The sequence below is a fragment of the Nicotiana sylvestris genome, chromosome 1, assembly GCF_000393655.2.
Source record: "Nicotiana sylvestris chromosome 1, ASM39365v2, whole genome shotgun sequence".
In the NCBI taxonomy this organism is placed as follows: domain Eukaryota; kingdom Viridiplantae; phylum Streptophyta; class Magnoliopsida; order Solanales; family Solanaceae; genus Nicotiana; species Nicotiana sylvestris.
This window is the reverse complement of record NC_091057.1, coordinates 187,818,820-187,838,677: the sequence shown is the minus strand read 5'-3', so window position 1 is coordinate 187,838,677 and position 19,858 is coordinate 187,818,820. Positions and strand designations below refer to the sequence as shown.

Here is a 19,858-nt window from a genome sequence, read left to right as displayed (position 1 = left end):
AAAAGGGCAAAAGAAATCCAAAAGTAACAAAGAAGTCAAACAGTAACTTAAATAAAAATGCAATAAAAATTGTAGACATAGAGATTCGAACTCGAGTCCTCACTGGAATAAGCAGCACTCTGCCAGCACTTTTACAACTGAACCCATAGCCTAATTTAGCCTATGGGTTCAAACAATAATATATGACCATATTTCAATAATTTTGCCCAGTATATTCCCGGGTTCTGTCGAAAGTTATGAGTTCAATTGAACCCGTATCCATAACACTAGATCTGCCCCTGCAAAGCAATGTATACAATATGCCGAAGGATTATCTTTCAGAATTAAAGTTTTAAGACCATTAATTTCTCCTTGTATGTTACTAGCTCCATCATAACCTTGTCCCCGTATTTGAGATGGACTCAATGAGTGCACTAAAAGAAAATCATAGATTGCTTTTTGTAATGACGATGAAGTTGTTTTTTTAACATGAACAATACTAAGGAATCGCTCAATAAGTTTGCCCTCTTTGTTGACATACCGCAGAACAAGAGCCATTTGTTCCTTATGAGAGACGTCCTTAGATTCATCAACCAAAATTCCAAAATAATCTCCATTCAAATCTTCAACTATTGCTTTCATTATTTCTTTCGCACAAGCATTCACGATCTCTTTTTGGATATTTGGAGCAATCATCATGTTATTTTTTGGAGCACTTTGTAGCACAACTTTGTTCACTTCATCATCCCTATCTGTATACCATTGTAAGAGTTCTACAAGTTTCCTCTTTTAGTAGAAGTTTCACCTTCATCATGGCCCCGGAAAGACATTCCTTGTTTTAAAAGAAATCTTGCCACATCAATCGAAGCATTCAACCGAACTCGATAATCACTTTTAATTTTTTCAGACTGCTTGTCAAAAGAGGTTAGAATTGATTGTTCTTGATTAATTAAGTCTCTCATCATCTTAAAACACCGATTGTGAAGACTATTTACCTCTCCAATATGTGCGTTAAATCTTTCTATAGCTTATTCCAAGCTCTAAAACCACTATTTGTGAAAGAATCCCCAACTTTTTCATGTCCTCCATGCTCATTTTTAAACAAGTAACAACATAAGCAAAATGCTGCATCAACTTTAACACTATATTCTAACCATCTAGAGTATGAAGTGTTAAACCATTCAAGATTAAATTGACGCATAAATCCACCAAAATCTCTTTTTGGAAATCTACAATTACAAGGTTGACAAGGCCCTTATTGAATATAATGTCTCCTCACTTGATCACGTAAATTCGGAGGATACTCTGAAATTTGCTTTCTTTCTGCAGGATCAAGTTCAAGATTCAAATTCAACATTTTCTCTTTGTTTAATCTTGCTGAAGGATTGATATTGTCATGAATAGTTGGACTTGGAGAAGAACTCGGCGTAGGAGGACTAGAACCATAAGTTTGAGGAGTTGGAATAGCCTTGAAAAATTTCGTAATCATATCCACCCTCATTAAAAAGATCCTACAACTACAAAAATACAAAAAATAAATTACACTCGAGCAGAGGTACTTTAATCTTGTTAGATTGAATGGAAGGAGCTAACTAGTTATCCAAACAAACATAAATAATTGCTAGACATGGAACTTAATGACAAAACTCAAAAGGGTTACTTTTTAAATATTCAAGAATCAAGAATGGGCGTTCAAGAACCAAGAATAGAGGCGGATCCTTTAACTTATAATTAATAAATATTGCATTATTATTGAGAAAGAGCCATAGAGTCATACCAGCAAAATAAAGAGAATTGATTGCAGTCTATGTCCAAGAAGAAGAGCCTTTGCTTTGATTCTTTTGAAACCCTAACTTTAAAAATTTGAGAAAGAAGAACCTTCTGAAAAGTGGAACTTTTTGATCTCTTAAAGCTTTGTGAAGACCAAGAAAATAAGAAAGAAGCCTCAACTTTTTATAATTATTAAAAAGCCCCACAAGAAGTATACAATAAAGAATAATGGAGTATTAATTAGATGGGTCCTCATCTTTTAAGGATAAGAAACGGGCCTCTTTAAATGGAAAGGGGCAAAAGAAGTCCAAAAGTAACAAAGAAGTCAAACAGTAACTTAAATAAAAATACAATAAAAATTGTAGACATAGAGATTCGAACTCCAGTCCTCGCTGGAATAAGCAGCACTCTGCAAACACTTTTACCACTGAACCCATAGTCTAATTTAGTCTATGGGTTCAAACAATAATATATGACCATATTTCAGTAATTTTGCCCAGTATATTCCCGGGTTCTGTCGAAAGTTATGGGTTCAATTGAACCCGTATCCATAACACTAGATCCGCCCCTGCAAAGCAATGTATACAATATGCCGAAGGATTATCTTTCAGAATTAAAGTTTTAAAACCATTAATTTCTCCTTGCATGTTACTAGCTCCATCATAACCTTGTCCCCGTATTTGAGATGGACTCAATGAGTGCTCTAAAAGAAAATCATAGATTGCTTTTTGTAATGACGATGAAGTTGTTTTTTAAACATGAACAATACTAAGGAATCGCTCAATAAGTTTGCCCTCTTTGTTGACATACCGCAGAACAAGAGCCATTTGTTCCTTATGAGAGACGTCCTTAGATTCATCAACCAAAATTCCAAAATAATCTCCATTCAAATCTTCAACTATTGCTTTCATTATTTATTTCGCACAAGCATTCACGATATCTTTTTGAATATTTGGAGCAATCATCATGTTATTTTGTGGAGCACTTTGTAGCACAACTTTTTTCACTTCATCATCCCTATCTGCATACCATTGTAAGAGTTCTACAAAGTTTCCTCTTTTAGTAGAAGTTTCACCTTCATCGTGGCCCCGGAAAGACATTCCTTATTTTAAAAGAAATCTTGCCACATCAATCGAAGCATTCAACCGAACTCGATAATCACTTTTAATTTTTTCAGACTGCTTGTCAAAAGAGGTTAGAATTGATTATTCTTGATTAATTAAGTCTATCATCATCTTAAAACACCGATTGTGAAGATTATTTACCTCTCCAATATATGCGTTAAATCTTTCTATAGCTTTATTCCAAGCTCTAAAACCACTCTTTGTTAAAGAATCCCCAACTTTTCCATGTCCTCCATGCTCATTTTTAAACAAGTAACAACATAAGCAAAATGCTGCATCAACTTTAACACTATATTCTAACCATCCAGAGTATGAAGTGTTAAACTATTCAAGATTAAATTGACGCATAAATCCACCAAAATCTCTTTTTGGAAATCTACAATTACAAGGTTTACAAGGCCCTTGTTGAATATAATGTCTCCTCACTTGATCACGTAAATTCGGAGGATACTCTGAAATTTGCTTTCTTTCTGCAGGATCGGGTTCAAGATTCAAATTCAACATTTTCTCTTTGTTTAATCTTGCTGAAGGATTGATATTGTCATGAATAGTTGGACTTGGAGAAGAACTCGGCGTAGGAGGACTAGAACCAGAAGTTTGAGGAGTTGGAATAGCCTTGAAAAATTTCGTAATCATATTCACCCTTATTAAAAAGATCCTACAACTACAAAAATACAAAAAACAAATTACACTCGAGCAGAGGTACTTTAATCTTGTTAGATTGAATGGAAGGAGCTAACTAGTTATCCAAACAAACATAAATAATTGCTAGACATGGAACTTAATGACAAAACTCAAAAGGATTACTTTTTAAATATTCAAGAATCAAGAATGGGTGTTCAAGAACCAAGAACAGAGGCGGATCCTTTAACTTATAATTAATAAATATTGCATTATTATTGAGAAAGAGCCATAGAGTCATACTAGCAAAATAAAGAGAATTGATTGCAGTTTATGTCCAAGAAGAAGAGCATTTGCTTTGATTCTTTTGAAACCTTAACTTTAAAAATTTAGGAAAGAAGAACCTTGTGTAAAGTGGAACTTTTTGATCTCTTAAAGCTTTGTGAAGACCAAGAAAATAAGAAAGAAGCCTTAACTTTTTATAATTATTAAAAAGCCCCACAAGAAGTATACAATAAAGAATAATGGAGTATTAATTAGATGGGTCCTCATCTTTTAAGGATAAGAAACGGGCCTCTTTAAATGGAAAGGGGCAAAAGAAGTCCAAAAGTAACAAAGAAGTCAAACAGTAACTTAAATAAAAATGCAATAAAAATTGTAGACATAGAGATTCGAACTCTAGTCCTCGCTGGAATAAGCAGCACTCTGCCAGCACTTTTACCACTGAACCCATAGCCTAATTTAGTCTATGGGTTCAAACAAGAATATATGACCATATTTCAGTAATTTTGCCCAGTATATTCCCGAATTCTGTCGAAAGTTATTGGTTCAATTGAACCCGTATCCATAACACTAGATCTGCCCTTGCAAAGCAACCCGTTCAGTGGAGCTTGCACTATAGTAGTTCAATATCCAAAAAGGAAGCCGTATATGGAAAAAGTTAATTTTTGTCATTTTTGAAGAAGATTAGGTGATTCAATACCGTGAATAATAGTCGATTATTGCAGGGGTGGGCGTCCGGACGGTATGGATAGAATATGAAAATTTTTGTTTGGATTTTTGATTTTCGGATGGAAGAAATGACAATTCAAATTCAATTCAGGATTGAAAATTTTGGTTTGGATTTTCGATTTTCGGATTGAAGAAATGACAATTCAAATTCAATTTAAATAAGTTGGATTTTTAAGTTCGCTTTCGGATTAAACGGTTTGGGTATTTTGAATTTTTAGTTTTGAGCTTATAAGTTAGAGATTTTTTTTTCTTTTTATAAAAATAATTATTCAAATGAAGTAATAATTATTCAAATAAAGTACTTATGTTAAATTATTTAAAAAGTTTCTCATTCTCACTGTAATCATTCAAATAAAATATTCAAGTAATAACATTATTAGCAATGAAATGCAATAGAGATATTAATACGGTCGATAAGAAGTAGTAATAGAAAAATTATGTCCAGAAAGTATTCTGATAATAATTTAATAATTTATATTGAACATGACATAATATCTAATGAGTAGGGTATTTTTTTGGTAATTAAATAATTTTATTTATCAAGTAATATTTACACGTTTGATCTTTTTTATAGCTTGATCTGGACAATAGTCCCAGATTCAACTATCCTTCCCTTTATCTTATTACATATCTATATGAACAGTAGGATAATACATATCTATATGAACAGTAGGATAATAGTTTAACTCTAGTAACCTTCTCTTCAATAGTTGCTTCAAGTTCCCTCGACAGTGTATTTCCTGCGTTAACAATTGAGTGATTGTTTCAGCGTTCCTCTGTGTTGCTTGAAAGATTCGTGCATTCCTCTTTTGCCATATATAGTATATGCTTCCAACTAGTGTTATCCTGTAAATTTTAGCTTTGGAGCTTCTACCTTTACAGTGTTGTTCAGCTCATTCCAATTCATGATCCCACGTCACCGCCTGTCTATGAACCCTCTGCCAATGCAACATTACTGCCTATACTTATGTTGAGAATGAACATTTGAAGAATAGGTTATCAATAGTTTCTTCTTCTGTGTGACATAGTGAGCAAGTAGTGTCTTCAAAGTATCCCCATCTCCCCAATCTGTCCCTTGTTAGCAGTATTTTGTGTGACGCTAGAAATATGATGAATATCCACTTAGGTAGCCCAACATTGTTGCATATCAACCTTCTCTATGGTACCTTACTAAACTCTCCTCTAAGTTTCAAGTACCTTGCTTTGATTAGGAATTTTTTCATTCTTAATACCTCTTCTTCTGAGTATCCAACTTCCTCAAAGTGCTTCTTGGCTTTTAGTATCTTCTGGAGCACCTACGATGCTTGTTTTGGTTCAGCTCCCCATATTGAACTGTACTTCTTATAGTATACATGGATCCATTGAACCCACATTTTATCTTTCTTCTTACATAGATTCCACAGTAGCTTGCAGATAGCTACTTTATTCCATATACCTATATCTAATAGGCTTAACCCACCTGCCGCTCTTAGCCAACACAATCTGTTCCAGGCTAGGAGTGCTTTCTTTGTGACCTCCACACCTTCTGTCCATAGAAACCTTCTACACATGTTTTCAATCAATTGAATCAGTTTCTTGGGCAGTAGGAATATCTGAGACCAAAACACTTGTATGGAGAATAATATACTCTTAATAAGTTGGATTCTTCCTGTATAGGAAAGAAACCTACTAGTCCAAGATTGTATTCTCCCTATCATTTTCTCAATAAGGGGATAACATTGCACGAGTGATAGCCTTTTAGTACTCAAAGGCACTCCCAGGTATCTCACTGGTAGAGTCCTTTTAGAGAACCCTAGCATTTGCAGTATTTCTTGTTGTATCATCCCTGACTCCTCCAAAAAAGATGGAGTTATTTTTCAGCATTGGCAACTAATCCAGAAGCTTGTGAGAACTCTTGAAAGGATTGATATAACAGCTGCACATATATAGTATCTCCTCTACAGAACAACAACAGATCATCAGCAAAACTAAGTTATATTATGTTCAGCTTAGCACACTTAGGGTGATAGTTAAAATTTGAATTCCTCTTTAGTGTCTTCAACAGTCTGGTGAAGTATTCCATAGCCAATACAAATAGGTAAGGAGACAAAAGATCACCCTGTCTCAGTTTCTTTTTAGCAGGAAATGGTTTTGAATGATGCCCATTGATGATGATGGAATAAGAGACACTTCTCACACATTTCATAATTTAGTGAACAAATTTTCCTGGTACTTGCAGACTCTTTAGGACTTGCTCCATATAATCTCATTCAATAGAGTCATAGGCCTTCTTCATAATGAGTAGGGTATTGAACTTATTATTATTGATATATGGGTAATGGACAAAATATAAAGTATAAAAAATTTGGATTTTTGGATTTCCAAAAATCCGAAATACCAAATCCAATATTCAATCTGAAATTCAAATATTTTAAAATTTTAATCTAAAATCCTATCCATAATCCAAAAATTCAAACCAAAAATCTAAAAAAATCGAATTTCGGTCTGGTTTTCGGGTTCACCCAAACTATGTCCACCCTACTATTTCAAGGTCCAAACATTTATATATTAAGAAGATCTACATTTATTGGAAAAACAAAGTAGCGAAAGTTCAGCGCCACTTGTTAGAGTCATTCGAGCTAATTTAATCACTAATTATTATTTTAATTCTGTTCAGAACAAGAATACAAGTGTCCAAGTCAGATGATGTATATATAGCAACATGAATGTTCATGATTTTCAATTTTAAGTTTAATTCTCATTTTGCTCTAAGTGAAATGATATATAGCAATACAAATGTTTATGATTCATACTAGACCATAATTTTAACAATCTTTTTTCTTAAATTATGTAAGGTTGGCCCAAAACTATATAATTAAAGTGATTAACGTTCATGCCATGACCTTATAAGAAAAATTGCCCATGCTATGAATTAATTAATGCGTGATTTTAACATCACTTATGTTCGTAGTTGGAGCCTGAATAATATGCGCATAATTTGATAATCTAACATAATGGATGACTATGAGACTGGTTTTGATGTCATATTAACAAAATAGATGTTAGGTCTAATTCGAATATTTTAAAAACTTATCTATTTATATCTATATCATATTAAAAACGCGAAGGTTGGCAAAATGCCGTTCACATTTTTATCCTTTAAAAATAAGTTTCATATTGGACAAAACGTAATTTAATTATTTTTCTAATATTTAGGAGATTGAAATCAACTAAAAATTTAGGTTATTAAATTTTTAATTAATTTAAACTATGTATTAAGTTCTAATATTTAGGATTTTAAAATTAATTAAACTTTTAGCTTATAGAATTCATTCCTTTATTAGAACTATATAACATAATATAATACTTTCCATGTTTCGATTGATATTTTCTTTTTTCCTTTGTATCGCTGTATTATTGTCGACATGAGCAAACATTTAGTCAAAAAGAAAGGTTTCCCACAGATCTGATGATTAATTATCTTAAATTGTAAAAAAATGAGTAAATATCTCAAAAGTATAATTTACTTATTTACGAGTTTAGGTTTTTATTGTGACATTAATATCAGCCAATTCAAGTTCTCATGTTTTAACATTATAGTTTAGCAAATAAGGTATGTACTTTGCCCAAGTCAATTATTAGATTTTGTAATGCTTTCCGGTTAAGGATATATGTATATAGGTCAAAATCTGCCTTTAGGATGTTCGGGGCAAAATAACACTACGAGAAGGATCAGCAAACCATCGTTTAAAGACAGTCATGAAGCATTTTAGCTGAGTTCGAGGAGTCTGAGAAAGTCGTGGTCAAAATATCGAGGAGGACCGAGGTCGGCGAGAAGATGAGGAGGGTCGTGATCGAACATTGACGATAGAGCTGTAACGGCTAGTTTTCATAATAGAATCAGGAAGGGAATATTCTGGTGAATATTCCTTACATTTGCACTATTAGAGTTTTTCGAGAAAAGACCCATATAAATAGAAGGAAGAGAGAGAGAGAGAGAAAAGGCACGTGAAAATTGATTCTTGTAAACAATACTTTGACTAAATATTCATTCTTTACTCAATGTAGGACTTTACTTTTTGTTGAGATTCTTGCCATATCCGAAGGATCCTCGACTGTTTGAGGATCTGTCACCCATTCATTGTCGGGTGGAAGGTTTCTTTGTTCCACCTTTTACTGCTTAAATTATTCCTCTTAATTACATGATTGGCATTTTATTGAATGTCTTACGTATAGTTATTGTTCTTGTCAGATATAAGGCATTTATTGCAAGGAAGCACTATAATCTTTATAAATACTTTTCAACTACCTCTTTGAAATTTGAGAAAATTATCCTTAGTTAAGATTAACCCCCGTTTAACTAGAATTAATTATTTAAAATAAGGTTTACGTTTTTGGGTCAAACAATATGTATGCCTATTTCGCACTTCAATTGCAGATAAGGTTTCATCTCCTGATCTCTCCAGTTCAATATTTTCAAGGTTTTGGTTTTCTTTTTTCCTCGAGATTTTTTTTTCCCGTAAAAGGGCTAAAAATATCCCTGTAGTATCTCAAATGGTTTAGTATCGAGCTCCGTCCACCTGTTTATCCGAAAATACATTCAACGTTATCTTGGGGCCTGATATTACCCCCACGACTAACAGAGCTATTTGTGATCCCCTCATTTAATGCGTTGTCACGATTTTATTGCGTCACGTGGCTATATGGCCCCAATCACTTACAACCCGTCCTATTTTCGGACTAACCCATGGTAAAACAAATATATTTCACCTATCCATTCATTTTTACCCTATTTTTTATCCCGTCTTCTTTACTAAATTAGAGCTCTCAATAATGATGCTTTAGGGTTTATTAGGATTGCTATCTGCTTTAATTTGGTGGACTAAAACTGAAGAATCTTTCATTTCTAGCCTTATCTGACTGACTACTCGTTGATAAAAGTAAGTATTTACTGATTTAGGTTTACTTTTAGGGTTTGAGAATATTTGGGGTTAAGTAGAGATTGTCTCTTTCTTTTTGTTTAATAGGTCATATGATATTATTATAGTATCCTTTATGCATTTGTTTTTAATTTTTATTTGGGGTGGTCCCAATCATTTTTGTCCGACATGAAAAAGTTGAGTTTTTTTTTTATTTTTGTATATGTTGTTGGGTGGGTATTAGTCGACATAAGTATGGTCCTTTTCCGTTTTCTTTATTGCTTGATATCTTTTTGATTTTATTCATAAATGACGTAGGCCTCTTTTTTGTAATTTTTTTTGTTGCATGTGGATATGTCAGAAGAATGATCGATAAAGTATATTTATATTTTAATAATGATGGTGATTGGGAATTGGAACCCACTTTATCTTATTGTAAAAAAGATGTGCACCTACTGAGAGAGTATGAAGTAGACCATTTGTCCTACATTGATTTGTATAGTGAATACACTGATGTACTAGGGTATGTTGAGGTACAACAACTGATTTTTACTACTCCATGTGGCAGATATTATTTTTTGGGTGAATGAATTAGGAAGCTTCAGTCACTCATTAATAAAAATTTTAGGGTTATTAATTTATTCGCTATTGACCTCCTTGATGATATTGCTGTTGTTCCTAATATAACTCAACGTACTGATACCAAGTATGAAAATATAACTGCTGAGACTGATTGTGACAGTGACGAAGAAGGTACAGATAATGAACCTGTGCAAAGTGATGATGATAGTGATGTTGTGTTAGGGGTATTTAAGAAGCAAAGAAAACTTGAGGTAACAGACCAACTTGATAGGTACAAAATCTTGGTAAAGGGTATGACATTTAAGAATCTTGCTGAAGCAAAAGAAGTTATTGGTTTTATTCTGTTGTAAATAAGAAGGCTTTAGAGGTAGTTAAAAATGACAGGAAAAAACTTAGATATAAGTGTGTTATTGGTTGTAACTTTAAATGTCTTATTTCTAAGGATGGAGATAACCAAAGGTACAAGATAAATACTTTACATGCTAAACATGAATGTGGGGAAGCATTTGAGAACAGAATAGCTACTCCTGCTACCTTAGCTCATTATTTTAAGAGAAAGGTTCAAATGAAGTATCACAAGGTTTAGACAGACACACTGTTATTCTTGAGCTGCAGAAGAGCACATGTAGGATATGGGACTTGTTTGGCATCCCATATCCTCATGCTATCAGGGCCTTCAATTACAAGAAGCTTGATCCAAAGACAGGGACCCACTGGTGGTATTCAAAAAAAGGCATTCTAGTTGGTGTATCAACACAAGCTCCAACCTGTTAGGGGTGAGAAATTTTGGAAGGTGAAGCCACACCATGCCATGGATCCACCACTCTTAGCAAAGATGGTGGGTAGACCAAAAGTAAAAAGGACAAGAGAAAAAGATGAGGCTATTAATAGGCAAGGTACATGGACAACTTCTAGGAAAGAACTTCAAATGCATTATGGTTATTGTGGCAAACAGAATCACAATCAAAGAAAATGTTTAATGAAGGTAAAGACATCTAACAATAGTTATTTTATTATTTCTGTTTGTTTAAAGACACTAACCAGTTTATTTCACCTTATGCAGCTACAAGGGATACCTCAGCCAGAGCAGAAACTCAGTGAACCATCTGAGTTTGTTATGATCTCTAATCCTGGGTTTATACCCCAGTTAGGAACTCAGCAGTCCACTCAAACTACTCAATCAAGTCAGTAGACAACTCAGCAATACACTAAGACTACTCAGTCCAGTCAGCAGGCAACTCAGCAATGTACTGTGATTACTCAGTCCAGTCAGCAAGCAACTTAGTCCAGTCAGTTTCCCACTCAGCAAGCCAGTGATGCTTCTCAACAGCCAAGTCAAAAAAGAACCAAGGACATTCCAAAAAGACTAATTGATTCAGACTTTGGGACTGAACCTGGCCCAGTATTGAGGCCTAAAGTTTTCTCTGAGATTATGACAAGGCTTCAACTGAAAAATAAACAACAAAATACTAGGACAAGGAAGATAAACTTCATAGGAGATCCCACCGGTAGCTCACAATCAACAAATCTGCCATATTCCCCAACAAACACTACTTGAAAAGGCAAGCAAGCAATGACCAGAACTCAGTTACTAGGTGTGAAGGAAAAAATAATTTGAAAGCTTCAAACTAGAAAGGAAAAGGGGAAGTAAAGTAACAAGTTATTGGGATGATTGTAATTGACAATTTATTTTTGTGATGATTGTAATAGACAAGTAACCACTTCTATGTTAATAGACAAGTAAATATTGTGAGATTAGTGTAAGTTTTTGGCTCACATATTTACTTGTCTAATAGCTATGTTTGTTAGGTAAATATTCCAACAACAATGTATGTTTGTATCTTAATAAAGCTCCATAATCGAGCCTTCTTTTGTGCCAACTTTATTATTATTTCTCTTGTTAGGATAAATGATACTACTAATGGATGGGCAATTTCCTTGTAAGAACATTTCAAGTACATTTCAACCTGAACAAAATAACTTAAATTCATTAAAAACACATGAAACTGAAACAAACATGATCATCAAACAACCAAAAGGACCATTACATTTCTCTTGACAACAAAAATAACCAAACATCACTAACTCCTAGCCACTAAAATCAGAATAAAGACAACCCACGAAATAACAACAAAAAGTTTTATCATTCGTAATTTATCCTCCATCTTAGACACTGCCACTAAATTGGTTGAGTTACTGCCCTCCATTTCTGCTACAATGTTCTTCAGTTTCACCTTTTCTTGACAAACAACATCCTCTAAGTCAGCCACCATCTTCATCAAATAATTCCTTTCTGCTTCTACATATTTCAATGAGTTATTCAAGTTGCTTATCACTATTATCACATGTGGTGACATATTTTGGTCGTGCCATTGCCAAAGACAACATGACGATTCTTCATCAAAACGAGGGCATTTGTAGAATCTACGTCCAACATTTGTTGGAGTCTTAGCCACAAAAGATTAGCAATCAACCCGCAACCACATCGACGAGACGAATCAGAAGCAATTGAATTCTCAGATATGGTGGGCTTGTATTTTCCATAAAATAATAGTTTTTACAAGCAAAAGCAAGTTTAGAAGAGGAATGGAACAAAACAATTACGACATGGACAAAGGAATCAATTTTGAGGAGGAAGAAAAATAGGAATTGCCCTAATTTGATGAAAAATGGGGTTAAAATGAATAGGTAGGTGAAATATATTTATTTTACCATGGGTTAGTCCAAAAAATGGGGCAGGTGGATATTTGGGACGGGTTGTAAGTGATTGGGGCCATATAGCCACATGTCGCAATAAAAATCGTGACAACGCATTAAATGAGGGGCCAAAAATGGCTCTGTTAGTCGTAGGGATAATATCAGGCCCCAAAATAACGTTGAACATATTTTCGGATAAATAGATGGACAGAGCTCGATACTAAACCATTTGTGATACTACATGGGCATTTTTAGTCCTTTTCCTTATTTTTTCGGATAAATAGTCGTAGGCATTTTTTCCTTAGTGAGCTAATTAAATGTGATCAACTTTTATTATTTAAAAACTTACATTTTTTAAATTTTTTATTTTATTACTCAAACATATTTTTTTAATACTAATATTTATGTATTTTTAAAAATGTACTTACTTGAAGTGCGTGCCAAAAGACTAAAACAAGTTTTGTGAAATTAAAATAATAAAAATTTAAAATTGGAATAAATTTTTAAGTTGATATATTGACGATGATGATTAATATATCACTTCTATGGAAGAGTTTCTTACTTTGTTGAGTTGACTAAATATGATAAACAATCATTATTTTAGGAATTTATATTTTTTTCTTTAACTTTTATTTTTTTAACACCAATATAATTTCATATAATATTTATGTTAATAAAAAAATGATAGTTATCGAGATAGAGTATACACAGAACACGTGTATCATGAGAGTAGTGTATTAACAAAATAGATATAAGGTCTAATTCGAATATTTGAAAACTAGTTCATGAGGAAATATTTAAAAACTATGATCTTAGTCATTGTTTGGACATAGATTTGGTTGAAACTTGAAAGAGAAGTTTTTGAAGTCATGTTAAAAAAATTATTTTTGGAAGTTGAAGTAGTGTTTGGACATACATTTTATTTGGAAAAAAAACTTGAAGTTTTGTGGGTGTGAAAAAATTTCAGTCAAAAACTGCCCTAAAGGTAGTATTTGGGAACTTGAAAAAATATTAATCATGTTTCATGAACCTAAAGTATTTTCAATTTTTTTTTTAAAATAAAAAATAACAAAATTTATGGCCAAACGGGTTAATGTGAAAGTTAACACTATCTCACATACGCAGGATAATGGACAAAATCATTAACACGTGGATTCGACACTGAAAATAGTGAGTGAAGTGTGAACTATACCTGTTAATCGGGCTGGGCTGACCCGTTTTCAACCTGTTTTGGCCCGGTTCAGCCCGTTACTGTAGCATATTAGGGCGGGGTGGAACGGCTTGGACGGGGAGCGGGTTTTAGACGAACAAATTCTGGATACCGGTGCATCGAAACCTGCTAAGCCCGCTAACCCGTTAACGGGCTGCAGCCCGGTTCAGCCCGTTATCCTTATAATTTTTAATTTTTTTTAAATTTTGTGGACCATTGCCAACGGTCAAATTCAAAAATGACCGTTGGGCAACGGCCAGATTTTGCACAAATGACCATTTCGGCCTTCCCCATTAAGAAAATAGCCCTCCCATCCCTAATAATTGATAAATTACAATTTAATTCTTCAAAGTTTGCAAACACTTAAGTATCAATATCATGAATAAGAAAAACAAAATTTACAAAAAAAAAAAAAACACGGCCCGGTCCGGCCCGTTTAAGCCCGAACGCGTACGGGCCCAATAAAACCCGCAAAAACACAACCCGCTAACAGCCTGGAACGATAACCGTACGAGCTGATTTTTTTTATGTACAGCCCGTCCCAGCCCGCACGTTAAACACCTCTACTGTGAACTATCTAGCACCAGTAAAGAACACATAGCGTCAACTAATTTGGCTGTCTTGGACATAGAGATCGCTGCTGCATAACAAACTGTTGAAAAAGGCAAGTGCAAACATGAATGAACTAATTTAGAAATGAATTTTCTACAATTTGATATACAGATGGCAATTCCAAACTGCATTACATATATATATATATATATATAACAAAGGTTTGATTATTGAATTTGCTAGAAACTCTAAGATATCAAATTAATTGCATATATCACTGCCTTTAATCAACTGATCATTAGACATATTCAAGTCCAACTTCCCTTTACTGCTTACCGATGGAGCCAGGTCTCATGATCTCTGACTCTGACTCTTCATTCATGCGCGCGCGCACCTTCTCTTAAAGAATACAACAACAACAACAACCACCCAGTATAATCTCACTTAGTGGGGTCTGGGGAGGGTAGTGTGTACGCAGACCTTACCCCTACCCTGAGGTAGAGAGGCTGTTTCCAAATAGACCCCCGACATCCTTCCCTCCAAGAACTTCCCACCTTGCTCTTGGGGAGACTCGAGTTGGAAGTGGAGGTTGCTTATCATATAATACTTAATACGCTAATGCTCTGAAAACACGGTCATTATTATTTTTCCTTTTCTTTTTTGGCTGTAATAGACTAATAGTCTAAAAGATAATGTTTCAGCTACATATATATTTCGTGGAAATATTTGTAATGATGTTGCAATTCAACGTCCTAAAGTTGTTAACCGAGTAAAATGCACCAAATTAAACATCAGGCCCCAGTCCAAGTCAAATCATCAACAATATGAAAAGAAAAGCAATACTTTATGAGTTAACAACCACATTTAATTAATTTAATTAATTTAATTAAATACAGTGGAGAGACCGGAGGGGCAGTGCAGGGTAGACTTTGACTATATTCCTGCCTTTTTTTCCTACCACACCCTTGACACAAGTGATGGAAAAGGATAATATTGCATTTAATTCTTTTATTTTCTTGATGAACTAGCTTCTGTATTTTGATTTTCGACTCTCCGCCCTCGTCCTTTGACTTGAATTGGCATATTTATTTGCAGATTCTACTTCTTTTCTATTTGCACTCTATAAATTAGAAATACAAATGAGGCACCAAATTATACTCCTAAAACACCGAGTGGAAATGACACCACGTAGCCAGTGGCGGACCCAGGATTTTGTGCAAGCGGGTTCAATCTTAAAAATATATAACTTTAGTCGTAAAATAGTAGTTGTCAAGTGGGTTCAAATAAACATTTATACAAAATTTACACAGCTTTTAATCTTAATTTATATATATATATACAGTATTATTTTTTGGTGAAGCGGGTTCAGTTGAACCCGCTAACTACCACTTGGGTCCGCCACTGCACGTAGCCATTTAAGTATGATGTTTAAAATATATTCACAGTTTACTATGTATTTAAAGATTAACTAATTTCGCTCAAACTTCATGACAGAGCGTCATAGAGTTTAAACCTCAAAGCTCAAACTTTAGGACATCGTGTCCTAAAGTTCGAAAATTGTGTCCAAAAGTTTGAATCTTATGTCCTAAATTATAAATTAGTAGTTCAGAAATTCAGGACAATTAGTCCCGAATTTCAAATTAGCAGCTCAAAAATTCAGGACACTAAGTCCTGAATTTCAAAATTCAAGATACTTAGTCATGATGTTTGGATGAATTAGCTAATCTTTGAATATATTGTAAATTGTAAATATATTTAAAAAGTGAACTTAAAAGTGGCTATAGCTGCACTTTGCCCGAGAACTGAAGTTCTGTACCGTCCTTATGAAATTCTTGTATGATTTTATTCAACAACGTATAAATTTAATTAAAAATGGAATTCCTTTTGACCAAACTTAAATGTATATGTTTGACCTGGCATGAAAATCAAAGAAGATTGCAAAACCGCGTTTGGTTCTGTACAATAGCAAACTACATTATGATTGTTCTTTTAGGAATAAGAAAAGGGAAAAGGTTTTGGGCAAATGTAGGAAAATTGGCCACATTGATCTTGTGTAATAAAATATGGGATAATGTTCTCTTTTTACAACTTAAACAATTACTATTGCTTTTTGGTGAAAGATTAACAAAAAAGGTAGACATCAATTTGGGTTAAAAAGATGAAAATTTAATTCGGACTCTTTTGCAATCTAGAGAATTATAGAGGAAGGCTAACTGCTTGCTGGCTGGCCTTAGCCGGAGCAGTAGCCAGAGAAGCAAGAACAGCAAGGCAAAAAGTGGTCTCAGGCATTCCAACTACCCAACCTGAATTCTAAGGGTAATCGATGTGAACCATAGGGTTTAGAAGCAGCCGCTTTCTTTCGGATCTGCTGTGGATAATTCCAGTTCCAAATTGATGCCCTGTCGGGCTTTTCTTGAATTCAAAAATTCTCCGCCTTTTCTCAGATCTCTTTATAACATCATCCTTATATAACAATTATTTACTATAAAACTCAGGTTTTTTTTAAGTTAATTTTTTATGTTATATCTTACCTTATATAATAGTTGTTTACCTATAAAAACAATATCCATCTTTATAAAAGTACGCTCTTTATAAAATTACCCCTCTATAAGAGCAATGTAGAATCTCTAGGATCACCAATAATATGTTAAAGATTTTAACCTCAACCTACTGCTACTTGAAGTGAGATAGAAGATTTAGTTGTTAAGCTCTTAGATTGCTTTCAAGGGAAAACGATTAAACAATATCCTTTTACTGAAAGTTTGTATATAAATAATTGCTAATTCAACATTATATCGCTAGTAATAAACTGAAATCTATGGAACAACCTACAATTACAAAGTTCTTCTATCAATCTTGAAAGAATTTAATCTTCTAGTAGCTTTAAAAAATGCGTCTTAAAGTTTAAATCTTTGTACATTTAATTATGAAATTTGTCAATACTGTATTAGCATTTTTTAATATTTAATTAGTGAAATATGCATATCTTTGAGTATTTAAATTTGATTAATTTTCTTATCTCTTATATGTAACCTTAAATGAAATAATTTTTGGATAATTTTTGTTTATAACAGGAAAAATGTACTTAAATATCAAATGATATTATAGGTGTATAATAAGTATTCACCGTAAAAATTAAAAATATCGAAAAAAACGATATTATTATAAAGAGGTTTGACTAAAGATATTGACTAGTTTGCAGTATTGAATAGGGGTCTGAAATGAGTGTCATCTATTCCTTGGCATGCCACAGGGTTCTTAAACAGGCGAGCACCTGTAAGGCTACCAAAAGACCCAATTTTGGTTAGTTGGAGGACACATGTTTTTAAATGTTAAAATGGGATCCTACTTGGTTATGGAAGGGATTACAAAACTACTATATATTTTTAAGTAGCTAAATTTAACTAACTATAATAGTAAAGTTATTAAGCTATCTCTATTAACAATGCATTTTATCTGCTGTAATAATAATATTCTGTTGGAAATCAATCTCACCATGGGTGCTCACAAAGCAGAGAAGAAGAGAAGAAGAAAGGTTTGAAAGTCAAAGAAGAAAGAATGAGTTCGGACAAAACAAAATGGGCTAAGTCATGTGGTCTCAAATCTGAAGGGACAGATGAAAGCATCCTAGAGTCTAAAGCTTGTCATGATAGATTAAATCTGGGCCGTGTAAATAATAACATAAATCTGGAACCTTTTCACACATGTAAGAAGGTTCACACGCATGAGAGATAGGAAAGGAATATTAGTTGGTTATTTTGTTATAATTAGTCTAGTACAAACATGACAAATGTACAAATACTACAGAATTCTTTTATTTTCATTTTTCATTCTAGTTTTCTTTTACTAGGAACATACTTGTATATTGCTTGTACAGAAAGAATTCAATCAGAAATACAGAAAAAATTTCACATTTTCTCTTCTTTGTTTCATGGTATCAGAGCAGTAGCTCGATCCAAGTGGGTCTTCAACGGGAAATGGACCCAATTTCGATCCAAATCACCTTTACTTCCTTCACTCCTCAGACGCACCTGGCATGAGCTTGGTGAATGCTATCTTTGGTGGAAGAGTCTATCATGGCTAAAAGAGATCTGTCTTGATAGCTCCTGCAGCAAAGAACAAGTTGCGCGTTATAAATGGGAATTGTCCAGGTCCAGCTCCAATTTTCACAGATTTTCAATCATGGAGTAGATGCAATGATATAGTTATATCCTGGATGTTGAATTCTCTCTCCAAAGACACTGGAGATAGTGTAATCTACTCCAAATCTGCAAGGAATTTATAGCCCAGTTTAGAACATAGATTTGGACAGTCGAATGGTGCAAAATTATATCATCTGCAGAAAGAATTAGCTGGATTAACTCAAGGAACAAGTGATATAACTAGCTACTTCACAAAACTTAAACGATATAAGATGAGTTAGATTACTTAATTGCAATATCAAATGCACATGCACTTGTGTCTGTGAAGGAAAGAAAACTCAAAAAAATCACAAAAGAATGAAAGATTCATTCATTTTTTTATGGGGTTGAATAAAGTTTATAGTCAGGCTAGAGAAAACATAATCACGATGAACCCTCAACCCAATATTGACCATGTTTACTCATTGATTCAACAAGATGAAAATTAGAGAGAGGTGTATGCTAACCCTCTTATCTCTATTGAGACTACATCTTTCATGGCAGGGAACCAAGCAAATTTTCAAGGACATGCTACTTTTGCAGGGTAACAAGCTTCCCACAAAGAAATGAGAAACAAAAATTCTCATGACAGTTTCAAAGAACTGTAAGTGGTTTTCAGAAGACTGAAAATCTAGCACAAAAACCATCATTCTCTAAGGCAAAGAAAAAAAAGTTGAATCCAAATGTTTCATGTACCTACTGGGAAAAAAAGGACATAATGTGGCAGACTATTACAAATTAATTGGCTTTCTAGAGGACTTTGAGTTCACAAATCAAAGAATAGGTCAGGGAACCATAAGGAGTAATGGAGCTATATAACGTGAACAGGGAGATGATGCCAGCAATTACTCTGATGCTTTGAACCAGCACCTCTCAAAGGATCAGTTTACACAATTAGTTCAATTGATCAAGCAACTCAAGATTGTTGATACAGAAAATCCATGTTCAGATATCAATGCTCATACACTGGCTGGTACTATTATCAAGTATTCTGGAACATGTCTTTCAATTTTTAATACTAGTACACGGATTATGATTCTGGAGCTTCAAAACATATGTGTTTTGACTCAAATGCTTTTGTTTCTTTGTCTCCTCTTCATGTTCCTTTGCAAATAAATCTGCATAATTCCTTTAAGGACACAGTAACACATGTAGGAAAGGTTTTTATTCTGTCAAATTATGTTCTTAAAACTGTCCCTCATGTTCCTACTTTCAGATATAATTTATTATCTG

General features: G+C 33.7%; 1 protein-coding gene across 1 annotated transcript; it reads right to left on the bottom strand.

Annotated features, from left to right (window-relative positions):
• Positions 1-234: 234 nt before the first annotated feature.
• On the bottom strand, positions 235-3,509 carry LOC138878390 (uncharacterized). Its single transcript, XM_070158065.1, has 5 exons — positions 3,300-3,509; positions 3,015-3,197; positions 1,284-1,447; positions 1,027-1,208; positions 235-731 (listed from the first exon to the last, which is right to left on the bottom strand). The coding sequence occupies exons 1-5, from the start codon at positions 3,507-3,509 to the stop codon at positions 235-237; spliced, it is 1,236 nt and encodes a 411-aa protein (XP_070014166.1).
• Positions 3,510-19,858: the final 16,349 nt, after the last annotated feature.